The sequence below is a fragment of the Suillus subaureus genome, assembly GCF_016647635.1.
Source record: "Suillus subaureus strain MN1 chromosome Unknown BJ212scaffold_64, whole genome shotgun sequence".
Taxonomy (NCBI): Eukaryota; Fungi; Basidiomycota; class Agaricomycetes; order Boletales; family Suillaceae; genus Suillus; species Suillus subaureus.
In genome coordinates, this window is record NW_024538620.1 from 1 (window position 1) to 23,721 (window position 23,721).

The window sequence follows — 23,721 nt, forward strand, 5'->3', positions numbered from 1 at the left end:
ACGAAGTTATGTGGGCACTCTCGGCACTGATGTTCACCCTGGAGATCGAATACCGAAAAATGTTCGCCACGACCACCATTCGGATGGAGGCACAAAAGAATTGGGCCCGCGTAGGGGATTTTCTAGTACGTAGTGAGCTTTCATTGACGTGAGACCTAGAAACCGCCCAAGATGACGGTGTTGAATTGCCTTGCTTTTACTCGGTTGGCGGACTTTCATCATGCTTTGTCTTGGGCTTGCGTGGTGAGCTGTACGTGTGCCTCTTTGGTTTGCATGAGGGTCTGCACTTACCTTTTTGATATCGTATTCAGGCGGCCTTGGGCCTTTGCTAGGGGTAAATTCTGCGAACTGCTGGATGTATCTTATGTGGGCTTACACGCTTGCATTAATTTTGGGCGCTTTTTTCAAGAGGAACGTGCGAGCGATGATTCGGAGGAGTTGATTGACTGTTATTCTGTGGTTTAGCGTCACCATGGGTTACTTGCAACAAATTTGTGATTATGATTGTTGAATATTCTATAGCATATAATCCATTGTCTCCCTTCAACACCGCGTCATACTTGCTGAACAGGGGGCTGACAATGAAACACTTTAGAGGGTCTTTCAAATCAGTGGTAACGACTTTCATTTCACTCTTGACGCCAATTTTGATCGTTCAAATGTATTCCAAAGGAGCTTACAGATGTGACGCTGAACTGCAGGCTGACCTGTAAGACTTGAAATCCATGACTGACCTGAGTCACTCAGTATAAATTACTGTTGACAACGTTGACAAATGGAACAGGCATATTCCTTCGCCGTGCAGGCAGAGAGGCCCGTGAGATCTTATTCCGAGTGCTTGAGAAGATAGGGGAACGAGGCGAAGAGACTGAAAGATGATTGTCGAAGAGCAAGCGCCAGAATATTGCGCACAGACCTACATATGACTAACTGCTGAATTGAAGAAGTCAATGACGCAGGCTCCAGGAGAAGAGCGAATAATTCGAAGTGCACGATTTGAACATGTATAAGAACTAAAGAAACGGCTCCAAAATTGCAGCTCACATGAGTTCCACCAAAAAACACCAGGAGTATTATCATTCTTTAGAATGTGATGCGTGGCAATGCCGAACCACACGCCACCAAATAGAAGACAAGCTGAAGTAACCTAATTTGTCGTAAAAACAGCGTCCAAGAGCACCCTGATTGTGACAGCTGGCGCAAGAGAAGTAAAGCGATTCACCCGTAGAACAATGGCAGAAAGAGCTGGTAGAATTCCAGCAAGTCAGCACCAAAACTAAATCTGAACCGAAGGTATACCTACCGGCCGCGAGACACCCCAAAGAGGAGGCGAGCAAAAATTGCACCATGCGAAATAAACCAACGTGAACCAGGACCTGAAACCGCCCCAACCTGAATGGTTTCTTTTCCTGAGCGAATTATTTTGGTCAATGACATCTGTAGTACGCTTCGGGAATCCTCCTATCACCTTACAATGTTCATGTAACTCCATCCAAGCGACGTGTCTCACAAAAAAACGCCTAGGTGAGTAGTCCTGTGATGGACAACAGGAACGATGCGATTAGTAGGACAAGGTCAAGCCCACGGGAGATGGCATCGAGTTCTTGAGCAGGCGGTGAATTTAACATGCATGAAAGATGAAGACACGCCGAGCGTGGGGCTCTGAGGGAGGTGTCCAATCATTAGGAATGTCTGGAAGCTGATTTTTGTTCTGTCCGCGAGTTGTGGAAGGCGTCTCCATCATGTCTTTTGATATGTGGCAGCTTGCATCGAGAGAAGATACATTGACAAAGCTGTCCGAACTTGCGTTGGACACGGTCGGTGGCTTGTGATGGATCTCATGTTGAGATCCAAGAATTGGATTAGATGCGGAACAATCGTGAGAGAAAGTCGGCAGGAACAATGAATGCTTACCTCGGGGTTGTTGATGAAGAATACGAATAAAAATAGAGAGAAAAGCGCAAAGTGGGGAAGATACGAAGGAGAAGAAGAGAAAGGGTAAATTTCGAGTCCCCAAAGTACAGATCAATTTTAATAGGACGCCCAGACTCGGATTCACTGGTATTTCTATCATCATTTCGAAGCTGAAAGTCATTGACAGTTTCTGCAGGGGAAACTGTGACCACGTCAAAAATACCTTGAACTCGTCGTGAGGCCATGGATATATATTGTAAGCTTTGAACGCGCATAGATTGGGGAGTGAGAGTGTGTTGAATAGGTCAAAATTCTCGATTGTGTCATTGCGCAGACTCGTAGTATTGTGTACATCCGCACTCACTGCTCATGACGATTTTGCCTCCCAACAGCAACCACTATCTTTTTTCAAATCCCATCCTCAGCGGGGCAGGTTGAACGTCCTGCGTCGGATGACCCAGGAAAACAGGTGAGAGAGGTGAAAACCATTGACAGCCAATATTGGCCACGCCGCCACTATGACCACAACAGCCCACATGGAAGATACAATCGAGACAGTGACAACACCGGAAGTGCGGACAATCAGCGTAAGCAATGCTACAGCAAAGAATATCATTCTATCAATGATTGAGCCGCCATCCTATGGTGTACAGCCGGTTGAGACGCACCCCCAAAGCAGAAAAGCGTACGGCAGAGTGAGCACGAGGGCAAGGCTCTCGAGGCCGAGCATAGAGCGTGATATCGTTACCATGAACGAGGCCTGGTGGACATGACTAAATGTCAAATAGACCAAAAAGGGAATCTTACCGCGCTTTCAGCAGAATCTCGCCGGCTGTCGTTGACTTGTGCGGCCAAGACTAGTGAGACCGCTAACGAGCCCATAGCACAGAGGGTAGACAGATATGATACAAGAATTGCAGATGGTTGATTCTGGACGGATGGAACCGCGAGAAAGCTGATGTCAACAGCAAGCATTACCGTAGACTGAGATGGACGTCAGTTGCATTAATAATATGAAGTAGAGATACGTCTCACGAATATTGTATATCCATTCCATTCGTTATTGAGCCCATTGATGAAATCCTTCCACCGCCGTCGAACGATGGTGCGATCGACCCATATCATGTGAAGAGCCTTGCTATGAGCATCAAGGGATCCAAACAGGATGATATTCATGACGCGGAAAAAGATATTTTTTGGTTGCGTGTCGGAATCTTCGTACAACGACTGGCCCACATCAAGTCGGGCGCCCGGTTGTCCGCAGAAATTCACGAAGTTGTTGAAGCCTGATGAAGCAGTCAGGAGACGGAGTGCACTACCAACTTGCCCAAACTCACAGAAAAGCCCCATAAATCGAGCTGAAATTATCAAATGTGTCAGAAACAACAACTGAGCCTCGGTGCCTGGACTTGCCGACGATCCACACAGAATGTTCATGCTTCTGGCCAATATTGCCTGGAAAGACGATCAACAGCGACCCACCCGGATTAGGGAATGATTCACTCATAAGAGAATCCATAAGACCAAGTGTACTTGCAATCTCATTCGAATCCAAAGGTGTTAGGCAAGTTTCAGATGTGATACTGTCTATCACGAGTCATTCCGGTGAGACGCAAGACACTCACAAGTCTTTACCCACCTGCCTGAGTATACATGACAATTTCCTTGAGTCTCACGACGATGTCTTTCGGAAGGAAACGCTCATTTGGAAATAGTTCAACATGTTTCCTGTCGAGATCATGATGTGTAACTATGAGAAACAACAAAGCTGTAACAGGGTATCAGCGCATCGAAGTAGGTCAGGTAAGGGCAGATACGTACTTTGAGCCATACGAACCAGTATTGTGATTCTAGTGCATACTCTAGAGATAACGTCATGAGATAACTTGGAATGAAAATTTGATAGAAAGCACTCGCTGATGTGACTTGCACTGTTCACTCCTTGAACGTTACCCATAAGTTCTTCAGATTTATGGGGTTTGAGCCAGAAAATGACACGTTTGTCGTGATCGGCAAAGTAGTAGCCCCATTTGCTATCCTCCCCTTTTGTGCGCTCTAACACCAGCTCCACAGATGAACGATCCAAAAAGGCGTTCACGTTGTGCGCTTCTTCGTATGCCTTCTTAGCCATCTCGTCCATTTCCACTGCAGTTTCGTGGCCTCGAACATCGGCATAAGTGAAAACTCTCTGATGGGAGATATAAGGAAAGCCACACTTTTTATAGTGGACTGCGGACATACACAATTGGAGTGGTAGAAAAACAAAGCGCCTTCCGGGTGTATGAGCGGCTCCCATCCCAGCACTGGATCAAATTCCCTGACAGTGCTTGTCAATCTCATTGCGCGTTCTGTCACCAGCATGCTTACTTTGAACAGTCCAAGGGACCTGCCGGAATCTCATACATTGTTTGATTACTATCGATCTGGATTAGAATGGAAATGCAGTGGAGAGATTCAATTTGCGTACGTCTGTTTGCTACCAGATCGCTCTATCTGTCCGGGTATGATGGGGGTTGTAATATGAAAGGAATGCTCTGTCACAGGAGGATCTGGTGGCGCCGCGGTGTTGTTATGGTGAATGCGGGGCTCAGGCGTGCTCCCATAGTTTCGTTGAACCAATGGCGCAGAAGAGGACCCAGGAGATCGGGTTCTGGAAGCTACGCCTTTCGAATCTGCGCTATGTGATGACGCTTCAGGTACTGCGAGGCTCTCAGAAGTGTACTTCTTTTGCTCTGTCGGATAACGGCTCGATGCTGAACCCGGTTCCTGAAAAGCTCTATGTTTTCCACTAACGACTTGACAATATCGGATCAGTCGTAGGAATAACGAGAGGAGGCTCGTATATGACCGAAATACGGTCGTCCTGACAGTGAGTCTGAACCAGGGGATGAACATGCGAATGCGTCCTCCAAGCATGGTGGTCATCATGAATGGGATCAAGTGCAGAAACTTTAAAACTTCGTTTGCTAGAGGACGAATCTGAACAAATGTACATTTTTGTAGCTTCCCGAAGTAGATCGGCTCCCAATAGAATGGGAAGGTCACTTGAGTATTTTTTGAATGTTCGCTTCGTCTCCTTTCAAGGACCTTCATCCCATCAGTCAGCTAGCACCTGTCATTTTGAACTCTGAGATCTAACTTTACTTCGCGATGAGCGATCTTCCCTTCGTAAGTTGATATTACTTCCACATTGATGATATACTGATATCATAATTGGCAAAAGTCATTTCAATTCAAAATTGATCCAAAGATTATTCCTGCGACAGACATCATAAGAGATGGCATATTTCCTAGTGGTAGAGGAGGGTTCGGTGACGTCTGGAAATGTTCAATGACTACACAATCTGGAACCCGACGTCTTGTGAGTCTAAACATCGGTAGAAGACTCCTCATTTATCATATTCAAGGTCGCTGTCAAATCTTTTAGGGTCCTTTCAACAACAGATGATGAATTAATAAAAACGATAGCCAATGTTAGGGCGGGGATTGATATGCGGTTCCACTTACTGATATATTTGCTCCTCAGAGAATTCGTCGCGAGGCCTACGTTTGGATACAGTTGAATCACGACCATATTCTCCCTCTCGAGGGTGTGACTATCGCTGGAGAATTCGGGCCACTTCCGGCACTAGTGTCTCCATGGATGGAACAAGGATCGCTGCACAATTACTTGAAGCGCGTGTTTTCCAGTCTGTCTGACCCTCAAAAACTGGAGCTTGTAAGTGCCAAATGGCTACTGCACTAGCTTATACTCAACCATGATTTCAGATATGGCAGGTGGCTGCTGGTCTTAGTTATCGTATGTTCCGTTCTTCACAAATGTAGCGATCACACCATATACTAAGGACCATGTCCTATTAGTGCACGACATGGGCATCGTGCATGGTAACTTGACAGCGGTAGGCCTTATCTCAATCTACATGTAGTATGTAACTGAATTCAATGGCAGACCAACGTTTTGGTTGACGGCTCTGGTTGCCTCCGTCTCGCAGACTTTGGTCTATCGATGATCCTTGCTGAGGCGGGAGACGCCACATTCAGCTCCCTTCATTCAGGAGACCTACGTTGGATGCCCCCCGAGGCTTTCCAAACCGATGCTGAAGTCGACGACGAAGACGAAACTAAAGACGAGAAGCCAACCAAAGCTTGGGATGTCTATTCGTTTGGCTGTGTGGCGTTGCAGGTCTGTCGGATTGTTAACCTTTGAATAACTTTCTTACAATAGTGACAGATCTTCTCAGGAAATCAACCCTACGCATGGATAAGAACGAATCATGTTCCTCTAGCAATAATTAGGGGACATATGCCTTTCAAGGACATAAGCAGTCATGAGGTGTATCAACAGCTTTCACCGTGCTTGAATAACATATCAGCCAATCGCCCAACCATCAACGATATTATGGATGTTCTGTCCGATTTAGGACGCGATGTACGTCTATGAAAACATCTCATTTGGATCTCACTTACCTTCGAATACTCTAGAATAGTGCTACTCGACATCCTGTGCCGGAACTCAAGGTCGTCCACCAACAACCGCAAGCGGATGTTGACGATTTTCAGGGTCATTTTGATGTGCAGTCTCCTGTGCAACAACTCGAGAACGTCCTCCCAACATCGCCAGCTGTTGGTGGTTCCCGAGGACATTTTGATGTACAACCTCCTGCGCAACAACTCGAGAACGTCCTCCCAAGACCTCCGGCTGTTGTTGATGATTCCCGAGGACATTTCGATGTACAGCCCCCTGCGCAACAACTCGAGAACGTCCTCCCAAGACCGCCGGCTGTTGTTGATGACTCCCGAGGACATTTCGATGTACAGCCCCCTGCGCAACAACTTGGGAATGAAACACCGCCAGCGGTTGTTGACGATTCTCGAGACCATTATATTGGTGTGCATGTGCGTGTTCTTCTGATATCTGTGTACCGGCTCTTCTCTGACATACCAATTTCACTACTCCTCCACGCAGCATGCACCCTCAGCGCCACCGTCTGCCTTGCACCACTTCTCATCGTCCCCCCCCTCTCAGCCCGATGTTGATATCGCACCAAACTTCTCACCACACCCATGGCGAAGGTTCTTCTCTCGTCGCGCTCCTAGTGCTCGTACTGTCGGTCAGACTGCATCGGTCTGTTTTATCCTACTTTTTCCTTTCTGTACTCATTTGTACCAAAGTTTGTATTTGTGGCTCAACGCCCGAACTCTCCGCCTACGCCGCCAGGAAAGTCACCAGCCCATGCCGTGACGCCGTCGTTACCGTCATTACCTCCGCAGGCAAATGCTACCACTACAACATGTCTGCCATCGTTACCTCCACATTCAGTCCCTCTTTCCACCACCACTCCTGCAGCTGCACCAATTACAGAACAGGCTGGATGCTGCACTCGCTTTTGGCGTTGTATCTGGCGTTGTATCTGCTGTAGTATCTGCTGCAGGTCTGATGGATCTTCTGATGGTCGTCCCTAAGGCTGTTCACACTTGTTGATTCACGTTGCTCTGTGTAATATCACACTAGTTTGACGGAAGAGCCGATTAGTCTAATAACGACGGAACGGAACAATCGTGTCGGACATACTGCACTTGCGTGAATCGTTGAGGATGTAACGAGGGAAGCTGGCAGCAAGGGAACAGACAGCGTGAGTAAGTTTTTTGTGAAATGGTTCACAACAATCGCAAGGGTATCTGAGTGAAGACGAGATTCGAAAAGTGTGGTTTGAACTATGAAAGCGGTCGGTGGGGAAGGTCTGGTAAAGCCAGACCGCAGTAGGGAGCGCGATCTGGAAGGTTTTGGTCCGGTAGCTTTGGAAGTTGAAAACAAAAGCCGGACATGGAAGAATGGTTTTCAGGATATCAGAAGCTTATCTGTTCATATGACCTGATCAGGATATTCGACACTGCCAGTCTCTGCTCATGTCTAGTTGTCTCGGAACAACCGCCTCCTTGCAAGTACATTGATCATTCGACTCAACAGCGTATCTATGGAATCCCGACACCAACCTCCCAGTCGGACCACCCCTCCAGCACGAAATGATTCGCTAGACTCCGCAGCCCTTTCCCCTGATGGACAGGTGCTAGTCACTGGTTGCACGAACAGAAATGCATATACATGTGTTGGGACATTCATACCACTCTCAAAGAAGCTGGCATTTATCAGCAAACTAGGATTTTCACCACAGGCTTCGTTGAAGTCCGAATGATCTGAAGAGAAAGAGAGTGAGGAAGCCAAAGGATCCAACATGATAGGTATGAGCGAGAGAGAGAGGTCCAAGCGCATGAGGCAGACGGGCCAATAGGCTGTGCCCAAATGACATTGGCTTGCGCCCTGCAATATACATATGTCAGAAAACTTCACCTTTGCATTCCTTACTTACCTTCCTATAAAACCAAGCACCCATCAGACGCGCACATCTCAGTTCTAGTTGAAACTGAGATGTGAGTACTTGGAAACATGTATGTCAGCAATTACTGACCAAAACCATAGTGTACCTTTGTGTTCTAGGTACTATACACGTTAATATGAGTTCTAGTTGAAACTGAGATCGTACCTTTGTGTTCTAGCTCCCTCTCCTGTTGTTTGCTCGCCTGTTCTCGCAACAGGTTATGAGCCCTGCTACAGCCATGGAAATCACGCTCCCCTCCTCCAGCTCTGCCCTATTCAACGTCCCAAAGCTAGCTGAAGATGGTAGCAATTGGATTACCTATAAGGAACGAATGTTAACAGCGATTGGTGCGAGAGGTCTGATGTGGTTTACCGATGGATGTGCAGTATGACCTGTTCCCTACAAGGTCAATAAGAGGACCAAAACTCCTGAAAAGGAGGATGGCAGTGAGCCAACAACGGCAGAGATTGAGACTCTTGATAAGAAGATCAATGAGTATGACCAGAAGGACTCACTAGTGAAACAGCAAATCTTCAGCACCATAACTGATAGGCTGCTGCTGCGCGTGCAGAAGCTCGAGGCCGCTTCAGTGATTTGGGCTGAGATCTGCGATATTCACGAAGGGAAAACTGAGCTCGTCCAGATTGATCTGAGGTGAAGGCTTCAGGAGACCAGATGTGAGGAGAACGGAGATATAAAGACTCACTTTAGCAAGATGCTTTGGCTCTGCGAGTCACTGGCAGGCATGGGAGCCGCCATCAAGGAGAAAGACTTCTATGCCATGATACTGGCATCCCTCCTGGAATCCTATCGTCCCCTACTCTCGTCCATTAGCGCGGCTATGAAGATAACTAGTGCATCCATAAGCTCCTATGAACTAATCAATATCGTCTCAGAGGAATATGAGCATTGACAACTCACCAATCAGTGACCTACCAAGAAGGGACCCAATTTGGCCCTATCAGCGAGAGGACCTCCGGGAAAAGGGAAGTCCTCGTCCACCTCCTCACCATCCAACCCAGACGCAGTTTGTTATAACTGCGACCGAAAAGGCCACTACAAAAGTGATTGCTGGAGGCCAGGGGGAGGAAAAGAGGGTCAGGGACCAAACCAGAGAGGGAAGAGGGGAGGACGTACCCAAAAACAGAGTGCGAATGCTGCAAAGGAGTCAGAGGGCCAGGAGAACTATGCTTTTGTGACAGACGACCTTGCCAACATCGCCCAGAGGATGAACATACCTCCTGAACGCTGTGGAGCCATAGTAGACTCTGGCACAACCTCCCATTTCTGTCCTGACAGGTCGAAGTTCTCGAACTTTGTCCCTATCGCCCCACAAGACGTATTCACTGCGAATGGGTCAGTTCTCAGTGCTACTGGCAGAGGAGACGTCAAGATAGACTTACCCTTGGGGAAAAAGAGAACAACTGTCACCCTAAAGGATGCATTATATGCCCCCTCTATGGCGTTTACCCTAATCTTGACCAACAGAATCGCTTCAGCTGGATTAGTGGTCCTGTTTGAAGGCAAGATGTGCCAAATCTTGTCGAAGGGGCCCAAATGCGAAGTCATCGCCAAAATCCCGCAGCTCGAGGGTCTGTATAGTGTGGCCAGTCAGAAAACACATCATGCTCATGTTGCAAGGGCAAAACTTACCTTGGCTGAGGTACATTGTGCCCTAGGCCATATCTCCCAGAAAGCCGTCCTGTAAGTTGCAAAGGATCAGCTCGTTGAAGGTCTGGATGTCAACCTCACCTCCCCTACCAAATTCTGCGAAGCATGCACAAAAGCCAAAGCAAATCATCGGCCATTTCCGCAAGAGTCAAAAATGCGTGCACTCACCTATGGGGAACTTGTCCATATGGACTTGTGGGGCCCGGCGCAGACTACCAGCCTTGGTGGCATGACCTATTATATTAGTTTCACAGATGATTACACCCGTGAAATGAAGGTTGAGTTCCTGAAGGCTAAGAGTGAGGCATTGGAGGCATTCAAGAGGTATGAGGCACACCTTACTCGTCAAAACCCCAGGACACGTCTATGAAAAGTTCGATCAGACTGTGGAGGGGAGTATCTGAGTGCAGAGTTCGATAAGTATCTGTTGGACCAGGGGATCGAGAGACAACTCACTGTCCACAATTCACCCCAGCAAAATGGAGTGGCTAAGTGCCTAAATAGGACCCTGGTCGAGCTCGCTAGAGCGATGCTCATAGGATGAGACCTCCTGAAGTTCCTGTGGGTGGAAGCAGTGAATTATGCTACCTGGTTAAAGAACTGCTTACCCTCAAGTGCCATACCTGGCGCTACTCCTCACCAACTTGTCCATAGGGCAAGACCCAACCTGTCCATGGCCCAGGAGTTTGGATCAAAGCTGTATGTCCACCAGGCAAATGCTGGAAAGCTCGAACCACGTGCTGAGGAGGCCATTTTCGTCAGGATCGACACAGATAGCAAGGTGTACTGTGTATACTGGCCGGCGAAAAGGTGAGTCTCCGTCAAGCGAAACGTAACATTTGCGCCACCCGATGTGCTTGTTGACCAGGATATGCTGAGTGAGGGGGAGTCAAGACCTATAGAAGAGGAGATGAGTACTGATAGCAACGCACCTAGCATCCAGCCCATCCCGCTTACTCTCACTCCTACTTCAAACGCTACTCCAAATGCCCCAGAACCCAGGGAAAGCCGAGCCAGACCAGCTCCAGGGTACTATGCCCAGCTCCAAAAGGGCCAAATGGCAGCTGTAGCCATCAAATCCCTCAAGGATGCGTCAGATTTGGATCTTCTAGACAAGGAAGCTCACATTCACTTAGCCTTAGCGATGGCTGAGCCAGAGCCCACCTTGCAGCAGGCTCTGAACGGTCCAGACGGTCCAGAATGGCAGGAAGCACTAGACTACGAGATCAGTCAGCTGGAGAAGTTGGGAACATGGGACATTGTGGACTTACCTCGTGGATCAAATATTATACCCTGCCACTTCGGGTTAGCAACTAAGCAAGGCCCCGATGGCGAAAAGCTCAAGCTAAGAGCGCGACTTGTCGTGAATGGACAACGTCAGCAATACGGCATTGACTACTTCGACATGTTCGCCCCAACAGCGAATATGAGCACAATACGTACCGTATTAAGCATGGCAGCCCAGAAGGACTGGGAGATTCATCAGGTGGATGTAAAGAGCACTTACCTCTATGCAGATGTCAAGGAAGACATATACAGTGGCTCAAAAAACTGTCCACATGTTTTTGCATTTTTTACTATTTACAATATTGTGTGAGAATACATAAAGACCTCAGTGACATGCTGATACCATATTGTAGTGCTGCTTCAGGGCTTTGGATTGAGCACCACATCATGAGAATCAGAGGAGATATGGTGGAGATACAAGGCTTACAAAATCATGACTCATGTGGACAGTTTTTTGAGCACATATTAAAACTATATAAATCATCATTTATGACACCATAACAATCATGCCACCATTAAATAAATTATAAAGTGGTGTCATTATGTCATTATAAAACCATATCTAACTATACAAACCAAAAATTTCCATATGTCATGGTTATATTTACCATGAAAGCCACTCCCCCTGCTCAAAGGGATAATATCCTCTCTCTTTCCTATTCTGGCCTCTCTGCTTGTCAAATTTCCTCTAGAACTGGAGTATCCAAGTCCACTGTGGCCAAGTTCATCAAAGAAAGTCACACAGACAAGGAAAACTTCTGTGAAGGGTGTCCATCCAAGCTCACCTCTACTGATAGGAGGGCCATTATTCAACATATCACTACAGGAAAGGCTGATAATGCTGTCCAGGTCACCTATTACATCAATTCCACCATCACATTCCCTGTCTCTTCACACACTGTGAGAAACATTCTCAAGACAGCTCATCTCAGGTCAGTAACAAGGAAGAAAAGGCTCTCCTCTCTATCACACATAAACAGAGATGACTGACCTTTGCATTAGCCCATCAGAATTGGATTACATGGACTGGAAGCATGTTATATGATCATATAAGACCACAATAAATAGGATTGGGTCAGATGGCAAGGTATATATGTGAAAAAAGAAGGGTGCTAGTCCTCTCTGCATATGTGTGATAGAGAGGAGAGCCTTTTCTTCCTTGTTACTGACCTGAGATGAGCTGTCTTGAGAATGTTTCTCACAGTGTGTGAAGAGACAGGGAATGTGATGGTGGAATTGATGTAATAGGTGACCTGGACAGCATTATCAGCCTTTCCTGTAGTGATATGTTGAATAATGGCCCTCCTATCAGTAGAGGTGAGCTTGGATGGACACCCTTCACAGAAGTTTTCCTTGTCTGTGTGACTTTCTTTGATGAACTTGGCCACAGTGGACTTGGATACTCCAGTTCTAGAGGAAATTTGACAAGCAGAGAGGCCAGAATAGGAAAGAGAGAGGATATTATCCCTTTGAGCAGGGGGAGTGGCTTTCATGGTAAATATAACCATGACATATGGAAATTTTTGGTTTGTATAGTTAGATATGGTTTTATAATGACATAATGACACCACTTTATAATTTATTTAATGGTGGCATGATTGTTATGGTGTCATAAATGATGATTTATATAGTTTTAATATGTGCTCAAAAAACTGTCCACATGAGTCATGATTTTGTAAGCCTTATGTCTCCACCATATCTCCACCGATTCCCACGGTGTATGGCTCAAATGAAAGCCCTGAAGCCATACTACAATGTGGTATAAGCATGTCCTTGAGGCATTTGTTCGTTCTCACACAATATCATAGATAGTGAAAAATGTCAAAACATGTGGACAGTTTTTTGAGCCACTGTATGGACTAGGGCCCTACATAGCAGATTATGAGGAGCAAGTACTGTTAGCATGTATTGTCTGAAACAGGTGTCCCAAGTACATTTTTTTTATCTGATATGTTTCCTTGCTAATATTGTTTTCTAGATGTGTGGCAAATTGTGATAATCTCAATGAAGGTGCATTATGTCATTCATGTGACCATACCAAGGCCCTTATTGAAGACACTCCAAATCTTGACAGTGATCTGTGGGACGATTTTGGAATAGTCAAGCAACTCATAGTACATCAGCACACTCATCTCAGTGTCATTTATATTAATAAATGTATGTCAACAGCCATTTACAAATGACTTTCCCCAAGCTGATATATATCAAATGATCTCTCCCAACATCCTCCATCAGCTCATGAAAGGAACTTTCAAGGATCATCTCATGATGTGGGTTGAGAAATACCTCAGACACACGCACTGCAAATGAAAGGCAGAGAAAATCATGGACAACATTGATTGCAGGTAAGCTCAACTGAATTTAGATTAAAATGCTACTCATTGCTGTAGAATTGCTGCTGTCACATCATTTTCAGGCTTATGGCGATTTCCTCAAGGGTGTGGCTTCAAACAATGGACCAGGGATGATTCAAAAGCCCAGATGAAGGTGACTCCTTGTTTTTTATCATGCTATCACCATATTGATTTGCCAGGTTTATTTGCCTGCCATCGAGGGTCATGTACCCACAGATGTTGTGCATGCCTTTCACACACTTCTAGACTTCACTTACTTAGTCCATTGGAATATAATCACAGAAGACTCTCTACTCAAGATCGAAGATGCACTTTCACCATTACCATGAAATCTTCAGGACAACCGGCATCATTTCTACCTTCTCCCAGCCTTGCCAACATTCACTTGTGCAGTACATCCGAAATATACAACTCTTTGCGGCACTCAATGGCCTCTGCTCATTGATAATGGAGAACAAACATATCAAAGTGGTGAAGAAGCCCTGGTGACGATTGAGCTGTTACAAAGTGCTTGGTCAAATATTACTGACCAATCAACAGCTTGACAAACTCTCAGCAGCAGCTGTACCTGCACACACACAGGCACATCCACAACCCATACTTGCACCACCTGCACAACCCATACTCACACCACCTGCACCTCCCCTGGTTAGCATCAATGGGGACCTAGAAATTGATGATGGACCAACAGTTCTACAAGCATATGTACAGCTGGCAAAAATGCCCCATAAGACCTCTTTTTTCTTGAGTTTAATGTCACACTAAATATACTGTACAGAGGGCAAAAAACGCGCTCAAACTGTTCCTGCCCTTGCTGACGAACTCGATATCCCTCACCTACCCGACCTTGTTGGGTGGTTCTTATTCCAACAGTTGCATCCTAACAATCCCTGCAACCCATCCAATGTACCTCTTGCCAATTGCCCTTGCTATCTTAACAAAATCTCAGTCTTCACTTTGGCATCATCATGTTTCTATGCACCAAGCAATTTGAGCAGTATTGGTGGCATGCACATTGAATACATCTGGTCCTGTCCCTCCTGGTGGAATGAGCATTCACGACATGACTGTGTCTTTGTCAACACAGACTCCAGTTTACCTGGCATGCAAGGCCCTGAAGTCACCCACATTCACACATTTTTCTCATTTCAGTACCAGGGTGAGGTGTATCCCTGTGCTGTGATACACTGGTTTGACAAAGTCAGTGACACTGCAGATGAAGACACAGGAATGTGGATAGTTCATCCAGGATATAGTGCAAACAATTCCCCCAAGCATGCCATCATTCATATCAACGCCATCTATTGTACTACCCATCTTATTCCTGTGTACAGTATGGAATTTTTGCCTCATGAACTCAAATTTTATCATTCATATGATGCATTTCAAGCCTACTATGTTAACAAATATGCCAATCATCATGCATTTGAGATCACATTTTGACTCTTTTTGCTAGGATTAGCTACTTGTACACACTTTGAATATATACTACCATTTGCTCTCTGAATACCCATTGTTTTTCTTTTGCATGCCAAACCCTCTTAATGACTCTTGTGGCAACTTTGGAAAATGTGGGAAACTCGAGTTATCACTGCTTGTACTAATTTTCATGCCTTGGTACTGACACTAAGGTGGGGAAAGTGGCACAATGGTGGAAAATGAATCTGAGGTTTTACTGATGGGCCTCAAGATTTGAGGCATTACTGCTGGATCCTTGCATGAATACTGAGTGCATGTGGCTGTATTCCCTGATGGTTATCATGCTGCAGGGCCAAATGAGTGATTGGGATTCCAAAGTCAAGTAGTGGTTAACAGGAGAAGAGAAGATGAACATTAGCAGGCCTGGCCCTGTTGTTAATGATAGATTGTCATGGTCCTGCTATGGACGGAAGGGGAAATATAATGGAAAACTGCTGCAAGATTACTGTAGCATGTCAAAAATTAGCCAGGTAGCATGCATGCATTGCAGAAAAAGTGGTTGCATGAACAAAGAGATTACAAGAATTACAAAAGAACCGGATTCAAAGATAAGATAGGTGTCCAGATGCTGCAGTGTTAATGGCCATCTGCATACAAGGGAGATGCATGGCATTGAAAAAGAATGAAATGGGGTCACAATGAAAGGGGGTGTGGCTGCTCACTTGCTGCGGGAGTATGAGCATCAAGGGCAGTAGGTATTGCGGATGTGGAGGGGCAGCAGGTGGAGGTTGTGGATGACACCTGAGCCCAGGGTTGACCTTGAGGTTGACCTTGCTGGTGCTATGTTTGTGATGATACAGCATGGGTCTGCACTTGGCCTTGCAATTGCTACTGTGTTGGTTGTGGTTTGCCACTAGTGAGTTGAGGGGATGTGCAGCAAAGAAAAAGTACTTGATGAGCTAACAATCAGACAAGGCATGAATGTGCAGGTCTTGCACATAATATGGTAACACCTGGAGCAGGAGGTGTCCTGGAGGTTGAGGCATTGGAGGGTTGAGTTTGTGATACTAAAACTTTGGCTTGGCTGCACATTTGATCTTGCTGGGTTCATTTTGCCTCATCATGTTCTGGCTGGTGAGCAACAGACAAAGCCTGGACAGAAATTATTAAACCACTGTGATGCGAAACGCACGCAAAGAAATACATAGCTTTCTGTCTTGTACTGTGGGAACTTCAACAATACAAGGACCTGATGAGAGGAGATGGACCACATTGGGTGTTGCTGGAGTTCGATTGCTCCATCGGTATTGGAGAGAGAGTGGCAGAAGAGTGATGAAAAGAGTTTGAGCAGGGATGTATTAAGGTCGTGTGCTCAAGGGGGTCAGATCACAAGGGCTTGGCCTCAGCTCATATGCTGTGCCCCTCCCCTGAGTATGTGCCCTTAATTTCTGGGAGCTAGAATAGTCATCCAGAGTTTCTGGGATTTGACTAGGGCAGATAACAGACATCCAGATCTGAAATGTGAGATAAATCTGACAGATGTCCAGATGTTACTTGGACAAGTGGATAAGGCTAATCCAGATGAAGTCCAGACTAGAAACTAACAGGGGACAGACTACCCTAAGGTAGAGCCAGAGATGTAGTCTAGGATGCAATCCTAAGACTTGGAATGTGACAAGAGACTTGGCTCAAGTCCGGAGGACAAAGGAATGAGCAGGAACTAAGATGATATTCAAACTGAAGTATTTCCGAGAGTTACAGGAGGTCTATATACTGTAGGTATCATATAGGAATCAGTCAGCAAACATAAAGGCTATGTACAAAGCATATGCAAAGTCTATTAGTAAGTAGGATGGATCACAAATAATGCATATTGGAAATGAAATGTATGTAACAGATTAATAATCAAAAGGGAAACATAGTTAACTGGAGTCCAGAGACAGGGGAAGTCTAAATGGGGTTGGGCACTGATATAGAGTTTGGATTCCGGAAGGAAGATAAAGATAGATCAGATCATTGGAGATCCAGATCTCAGATCCAGATGTCTGGAGAAGTGGATTTAGAGTTGAGGGTCTGGAATGGCATATGACAGGATGCCTGAGTACTGTGAGGGTGTTGTGAATGGGAACAAGGGTAGGTGCTGCATACTGCAGAAGACTGAAAGTACAGAGGTAAGAACAAGAAGTAGTCAAAAATGCAGACAGCTCACCTGGGCACCATTTTGCACTGAAAAAGCTTGGCTGTATTCAATAGACTTGAATAAGTGTAATTAATGGCTTTTGAGTTGGAACCTGTGAGTGGGAGATTAGTGTAGTTTTTACTGAAGAACCATGAAATTTACATGAGGAATGGGCAGGAGGATGTCTTCAACATCAGCAAACCAGGGGGTACCTGTACAGACCTGTACAAGCTTCACAGGGACACAAGGAAGTCCCTTCTTTACAGTCCTGTACAAGAGTGTCACAAGGTAGTACAGTCTGTACAGTCTGTGAGCTTGTGGAGTCTGTACAGTCTGTACAGGCTTGTACAATCTGTACATTGCAGAGCAGCCATATTTGTTCAATTATGATACTCAAAACACCCAAAATGCGAAAATGTAAAAATTGAAGTCAAATCCAAAGTAACTACTACATAGATATATACACTACTAACTAAAGATTAAACTTATTAAACTGGACAAAAATGCGAAAATCTAAGGTCAAAAGAAGAATCAAAGGAGAAAAGGAGAGGGGAGGAGAGACTCACTAAGAAGATTCACCAAATAGTTAAACATGCGAAAATTGTTGGGGAGAAGGAGGTAAGAGAGCTAGAAGGAGAGGATCAGAGAGGGAAGGAGAAGAAGAGAGACTCACCAAAGAAGCACAAGTGCGAAAATTAAAGGGAGGAGGAAGGAAGAGAGCTAGAAGGAGGGGTCAGAGAGAAGGAGAAGAAGAGAGAGAGAGACTTACCAAAGAGGCAAAAATGCGAAACTTAGAGGAGGAAGAGGAAGGGAGATAGCTATAAAGAGGGAACTCACCAGACAGGAGGAGGAAGACAATGTCAGAGAGTTGAACACAAAGAAAGACAAAAAGACTCACCAGAGTTCAAAACACCAGTACCAGTACCAGTACCACCCACCTCCAACATCAACATCAACATCAAAGAAGAAGAGAAGAGAGGCAAACACTTGAAAATTGTTAGTGAAAGACAGTAAGTGACACACAGGCGGTTTCATAGTTTTTGACTGTGCAAGATTGGTTTCAAAATGTCAGTGATAAAGTTGGCGTTTTTACCATATATTTTGACCCAGTAAAGATCAAAAATTTCAACATGTGCCAAAATCCCAAGCATTTCATGTACCATTTTGAGCACCATAAATTACAAAGTTTTGAGCACAGGAAAGTTTTCCTCAGAATATCATGTAACTAGGGACATTTTCTGATTGCAGCATATTCAAATTTTTTGCAAGTTAAAATGGGGTATGTAAAATGTGAACTTTTAACATGAGAAAAATGATGTGGGCACTCATTGGGTGCTCATCAGCACTTGTTCGTGTCAAGTACTCATCAGGCATTCACATTTGTCAGTGGAAATGCACTATAATGTAAACTCATGAACAACTGGAATATGGTAGTACCTAGCAGGAAGTTACATGGTGAGGTCAAGTAAGGGATGTAAGTGCATCCAGGTCAGCTATCGAGCTGAGGTCATCACCATCATTGTCCACATCATTGTCCACACAATCTAGCCTATGTCGCTTGCCAGATGGTGTGACTTCTACCCCTGAGGAAAATAACAACTGGGACTTCATGACCAAGACTGGTTTGCACTTCTCTTCTTACTTGAGTTTGTGTGGAATGGCAGAGTCTGCGACAGGCCAACCAGATAAATCAAGGTGGTTATTGAAAATGCCTATCATGGCATTGTGCAAGCCCAGGACCTTCATACCTATCTCCTTCTGGTAAACAGGGGAGTCTGTCATGAGCACATGTGAAGCTGTCAACAAATCTTGTACGACAGGGACTTCTCGCATTGCTTTCTTGTATGTGAGCCAGAATTTATTAAATACCATCTGCTGATGCTCAGTGATCTGCATGTACCAATGCGAGAAGAACTCAGTGAGTGCATGGATGATACTGTCAAGTGGTTTGCAGTTGACATAAATAAGGTTGGGAAGATTGCTTCTCCCGATGAGCCAATTTGCTTTCGAGGATGATCTGGGATTGGTTTTGAAGACCTGTGTTATGAGTGATGTCCAGCAAACAATGTCCATGTATGTCTCTGCCCTCGGCATTAGGGACATTGAATTTGAACATACAAATGGTGCTGGGGATATTTAGCCATGACCTTGCGAGGTCAGCCTCCTCATTGCCAGCAAGCGTGATGGAAGTATCGACACCACACATTTCAGGTGATGCCCATGAGTAATGATGGAAAAAATCGGCCAAGTCTGGCTTGTTATTGTAGTCAATGGCGCTGGTGATGATAGCCCCCTCCCTATCCCATCTGATGATCCAAGCACAACCACACATGATGAAGACAGAGAATACATGGGTATGGAACTGGGTGTTGAGCTGAGCTGCAGAATAACACATTATTTGTCCCAGGGTGTCCATACCCTTCTCTGTCTGGGACATGAGGGTATCAGCTCCAGGGTGACGGAATGCATTGTGGGAGGGTGACCATTTGAATTCTATGATGATTTCTGTGGCAGAAACATCGCAGTTGGGAGATGAAGGTTCGCATCCATTGGGATACATGCAGACGTCTGGCTTGATGTTGAATACCATTGAATTTAATTTTGAATAGTTTTTTGTGTCTTTGTGTTTGTGAGTGTTGACAAACAACAGTTGAGGAGCAAAAGGTGTGATGGCGTTAATCTGGGGTTAGGCGATCAATAATCTCACTAACATATGTACATAGGTATACTCATGAAGGGTGTGTAAGCCTGTTCCTTATTTCAAACAGAGACTGTGTTGTTGAATGCACCAATAGCGAAGGCTGAAGTGAAGGATGAAGGATCATAATTGGGAATTTGGGAGGTTGGAAAGAATTCCTGGAGAAAGTCCCCAGCTGGCATCAGGCCAATGAAGTAACCTTTCATCTCTTTACCCATAGCATTGATAGTTTCAAGCCAGCATCATGTAAGTGTTGTGAATGGCAGCATGGTGGAACTGTCCCACTTGATAGGTGTATCTATGATGTCATTTGGACCTAGATAGGGGCCATCCACAATAGGATGCATAACTGGTTCTATGGTAGAGTTACCTTCAACAGGCACTGCAACATTCATGGTAGGTAAGATGTACAGGGTATATGTATAGCAATGTGTATAGGATATGCAGATATGTATGTACAGATAGCTAACGGCAATAATGGATGATATATTCCAAAGAGGGAAGAAGGGAAAAAGATACAAATTCTACATTTGGAGCCTTTTATAGTGAATAACTCAGACTCAGTCCAGATCTTCCCAGATCCAGAACCCCACTGCAAGTGGGTGAATCTGCATTTTGAAATTCAGTCCTATACATTATGAGATTTGACATGTGAAAAATGGGGAGGGACATACTCGACACAAGGACACAGCAACAATGTGCTGTGAAGAAAATTTCCATCATGCGAAGTGTGATACCACCCACTCAGGCTTGCCAGTTTTGAGATGATTGATGAGTGCTGTAGAATATAAATGAGCTGGAAAGTAAGGATAGTGTCTGAAAGGATTGGGGTGAGAATGCAAAGGGAGGTAATGGCATATGGCAAAGCCCACTACTTGCTCCATCTTGAAAATGTACTTGATGATCCCTGGTGTTGGGGGCACATTCCTGATACTGCCATGATAATAGAGGATGAGGCTGTTGCCTACATGGGTGGAGTCACAGGTATAGGTGGATCCCTCATGGAGTGTGCAAGCATGCAAGATTGCCTGCCGAACTTGGATGAGTTGATGGAGGTCATCTGGAATGACTTGTTGTGTAAGGGGATGATCTTTGGACACAGAAATAGGATCAGCGTCAACTAAAGGAGATACGAGTCTGTTGAATAGAGACTTCACCTCCCTAAACATGGGAGGACAAGAAGGTTGGTTTAGCCAATACTTAAGCTTTGCAGCCTTCATGTATGAGTGAAGGAGAGTGGATTCTTGCTGACCTGCGTGAGGCAGCATAAGTCCATTGTTGACACAGAAGTTAGAATCATACTGAAAATGTGATTGTTGGGCAACCATTGCAGCTGCCCAATGAGACGCTCATATGGGAAGCATCACCATGACCTTACCAGACTGAGGAGCTGCAAGTAGTCCCAGATATGCAACACCATATGGCCATTCGTGTGATGGGATGCATGTGGAAGCAACACCTACAGGTCCCTCATCCAGTCAATAATGCATCCATGGTATGCTTCTACTTGAGCCATCATCATAGATTGTTGACACACAATGTGGATGGCAGATATGAGGGCCATTGTATGATCAAGGATCGCATGATGACTGACTGCAATTTCTGACATGCAGTGAGTAGATCCCTCACCCCACAAGCTAACCAGGGCTATGGGTAAGTATAATGTTGTTAACATGCACCATTCATTGGCCTTCAGGGTTCCAGCTTTTGTTTCCCCGAAGTTATGGGGGACTGATCTTATTGAGGATGGCATATCCATTGTCCTAATCACATCAGTAATGTGTCACATGACCTCTGGGGTAGCAATGCACAAGTTTGACAGCCCAGGTGCGAAAGGTTGAGTTTGACACTACACAGAGGCAGCTTAAGAGCATATGATAACACCAACAAATAAGATACTTACCCAACTGATGAGCGATCTAACCCAATAGATTTTGAAGCCTTTTTTGCCAGCATGAGGGATGTCTGGTGTGATGCCCAATCCTTCTGACACAAACTGAAGGGATGCAACTGTCTTGTTCAACAATTTTCTCTCTAATTGTGTGAGGTGATCCTTGATGAGCTGTGGGTCATTCCCTTCAAGGTTGGGGACTGCTTCAGTAAGGAGACTCTGAATTGATTTGACAACTCTGATGTCTTTTCTGGGAAGTCTTGAGGTTTGTTGAGGTCAATGTCAAGGAAGAGATAAGTAAAAGCAGGGATAACATCAGGCTTGCTATGTGTGGAATCAGATGTGAGGCCTAAAAATTCGAAAAAATGAGCATGCACAAGACCCTCCAGCAGGCAATGCATGGCATCCACAATGATTTGACAAGAAGGATCCCAGTATTGTAACCTCCAGAGTGTCGACCACCACACCCCATGTGATGTGAACAACTTTTCTGCAGAAGTTCTTGCATTCTTCCAGAGTTCAGCATGGGGACACACTTCATCCTTGTCCTGAAGTCTCCAATCTTCAGACTGAACATCTGTTCAACTGCAAGTTGATCTGTGCCAACAATGGCAGGCAGTACAAAAAAAATGGCTCATTGGACCCGCTAGCTAAGCGGCCTTTCTCGCCACCAGGAGGTCACATACTAGACATGCTATGGCACTGTGTGTAACCCAGCCATGAGCATTGAGAGCTGTGCGGCTATAATGTATTCCATGTTCCCAACTTTCAACCATATCATCAACCACAGGATCGAGGAAGAAATTCAACTTGTCTCCTGAAGGTTCTGAAGGTCCAGGGATAATACCAGCTAAGTACATGTTCTCATGTTTGTACCAGATATTGAGGGGGAGGTTCAAACATGCACATGAGATGATGCCGGTGGATGTTGATGCGTTTCATTGATGATTGCCTTCAACATTGAAAAAATCAATGTTGAGTGTGAAAGCATATCAGCCTTCATTGCCTCTGTCAATAAATAGAGACTGGCCGGACAGACCCTGGAAGGTGCAAAAGAAACTTGCATCCCAAATGTCCTTGACGATATGTGGTGTAGTCCCAATGGAGGCTAGTAAATCATCACAAGGCCTGTCCATCAAGGCCTCCAAGTCAGGATGAGACAACAATCTGGCAAGGTAGTCATGGAAGTGGTGATAAAGGAATGTTTTTATTGGCTTGAATTGCCTGTTAGCAGAGCACTGCAGCAATGGTTCACCACAAGGACCACCTTCTGGTGTGGGTTTGTTGAAACAATTCATGGGATATTGTGTGTTACTTGTGTTGAGGTTGGTCATTGGCTTGTAAGTACAATTGCATGCCGGACATACTGTGTAAGTAGTGGTCTGGCCATTGAGCTTGAAGCATGAAAGCGCACTTTCCATAGATTGTGAAATCTGAGCAAGAGTGTTTTGCTGATGAGACTTGGAATGAGGGTCCTGTGCATCCATCACAAGACTCAAAATTAAGGAAAGAACTCCCATGAGAAACTCCCTGTGTCTGCGACCAATACCAAAGATGACAACAGAAACTGCCCCTAAAAAGAGGGATAGATGGGCAATCTCATCACAGTAGTCAATTGGCAAATTGTAATGATGTGCTTCATAGAACATTAGTCGGAGGAACATAGGGAGGAAATGAATGGAACTCACAAGAATCAAACTTGACTGGTTGAGATGACACAGGAAGGTCATTTTCCTTGTTGGTGAGCAGTCTATGCATTTCATCACATGAGGCTTCCAGCTGGCTTCTATGAGAAATGATGGAGGAGACCTTGTGTTTGACTTTTCTGAGGGTTGTAGTTATTCCACCTAGCTCATCTTGTATGAGACATAGTACATCGCGAGAAGTTGTGGAGAAAATTCGAGTACAAGCTCTAGCAATTTGTGACTCTA

The 23,721-nt window shown here is 45.2% G+C and overlaps 8 protein-coding genes across 8 annotated transcripts; 3 read left to right on the forward strand and 5 right to left on the reverse strand.

The window, feature by feature from the left end:
• Nucleotides 1-8: 8 nt before the first annotated feature.
• Nucleotides 9-442, forward strand: BJ212DRAFT_1304474 (uncharacterized protein; the record flags this gene model as incomplete). Its single annotated transcript, XM_041333617.1, has 3 exons — nt 9-125; nt 160-250; nt 312-442. The coding sequence occupies 3 exons, from the start codon at nt 9-11 to the stop codon at nt 440-442; spliced, it is 339 nt and encodes a 112-aa protein (XP_041186649.1).
• A 611-nt stretch (nt 443-1,053) lies between these two features.
• BJ212DRAFT_1395226 (uncharacterized protein) lies at nt 1,054-1,493 on the reverse strand. The gene is made up of 3 exons (XM_041337170.1): nt 1,474-1,493; nt 1,304-1,409; nt 1,054-1,245 (listed from the first exon to the last, which is right to left on the reverse strand). Exons 1-3 carry the CDS (start codon nt 1,480-1,482, stop codon nt 1,148-1,150), a joined length of 213 nt encoding a protein of 70 aa, XP_041186650.1. The 5' UTR covers nt 1,483-1,493; the 3' UTR covers nt 1,054-1,147.
• Nucleotides 1,384-2,464, reverse strand: BJ212DRAFT_951127 (uncharacterized protein). Its single transcript, XM_041344429.1, has 3 exons — nt 2,279-2,464; nt 1,469-2,175; nt 1,384-1,409 (listed from the first exon to the last, which is right to left on the reverse strand). Exons 1-2 carry the CDS (start codon nt 2,283-2,285, stop codon nt 1,622-1,624), a joined length of 561 nt encoding a protein of 186 aa, XP_041186651.1. The 5' UTR covers nt 2,286-2,464; the 3' UTR covers nt 1,384-1,409; nt 1,469-1,621.
• Nucleotides 2,068-4,937, reverse strand: BJ212DRAFT_1395228 (uncharacterized protein). The gene is made up of 12 exons (XM_041337171.1): nt 4,382-4,937; nt 4,282-4,329; nt 4,156-4,231; nt 3,832-4,102; nt 3,752-3,776; nt 3,554-3,642; nt 3,328-3,501; nt 3,252-3,272; nt 2,950-3,200; nt 2,722-2,898; nt 2,583-2,674; nt 2,068-2,531 (listed from the first exon to the last, which is right to left on the reverse strand). The coding sequence occupies exons 1-12, from the start codon at nt 4,840-4,842 to the stop codon at nt 2,336-2,338; spliced, it is 1,881 nt and encodes a 626-aa protein (XP_041186652.1). The 5' UTR covers nt 4,843-4,937; the 3' UTR covers nt 2,068-2,335.
• BJ212DRAFT_1395253 (kinase-like domain-containing protein) lies at nt 4,931-7,470 on the forward strand. Its single transcript, XM_041337172.1, has 10 exons — nt 4,931-5,082; nt 5,138-5,275; nt 5,322-5,387; nt 5,441-5,632; nt 5,683-5,713; nt 5,776-5,813; nt 5,864-6,097; nt 6,146-6,343; nt 6,397-6,810; nt 6,881-7,470. The coding sequence occupies exons 1-10, from the start codon at nt 5,065-5,067 to the stop codon at nt 7,154-7,156; spliced, it is 1,605 nt and encodes a 534-aa protein (XP_041186653.1). The 5' UTR covers nt 4,931-5,064; the 3' UTR covers nt 7,157-7,470.
• A 5,546-nt stretch (nt 7,471-13,016) lies between these two features.
• On the forward strand, nt 13,017-15,046 carry BJ212DRAFT_1449860 (uncharacterized protein; the record flags this gene model as incomplete). Its single annotated transcript, XM_041338762.1, has 14 exons — nt 13,017-13,033; nt 13,228-13,363; nt 13,419-13,523; nt 13,563-13,594; nt 13,640-13,736; nt 13,783-13,863; nt 13,910-14,074; nt 14,144-14,308; nt 14,384-14,452; nt 14,477-14,722; nt 14,756-14,777; nt 14,805-14,835; nt 14,860-15,001; nt 15,035-15,046. 14 exons carry the CDS (start codon nt 13,017-13,019, stop codon nt 15,044-15,046), a joined length of 1,320 nt encoding a protein of 439 aa, XP_041186654.1.
• A 4,379-nt stretch (nt 15,047-19,425) lies between these two features.
• Nucleotides 19,426-19,863, reverse strand: BJ212DRAFT_1240749 (uncharacterized protein; the record flags this gene model as incomplete). The annotated part of the gene is made up of 1 exon (XM_041329587.1): nt 19,426-19,863. A coding segment is annotated over one exon (438 nt), but the record flags the coding sequence as incomplete, so codon positions are not given.
• Nucleotides 19,864-20,618: 755 nt separating this feature from the next.
• BJ212DRAFT_1284890 (uncharacterized protein) lies at nt 20,619-21,119 on the reverse strand (the record flags this gene model as incomplete). Its single annotated transcript, XM_041331855.1, has 2 exons — nt 20,619-20,897; nt 20,970-21,119. 2 exons carry the CDS (start codon nt 21,117-21,119, stop codon nt 20,619-20,621), a joined length of 429 nt encoding a protein of 142 aa, XP_041186656.1.
• Between the last annotated feature and the right edge of the window lie 2,602 nt (nt 21,120-23,721).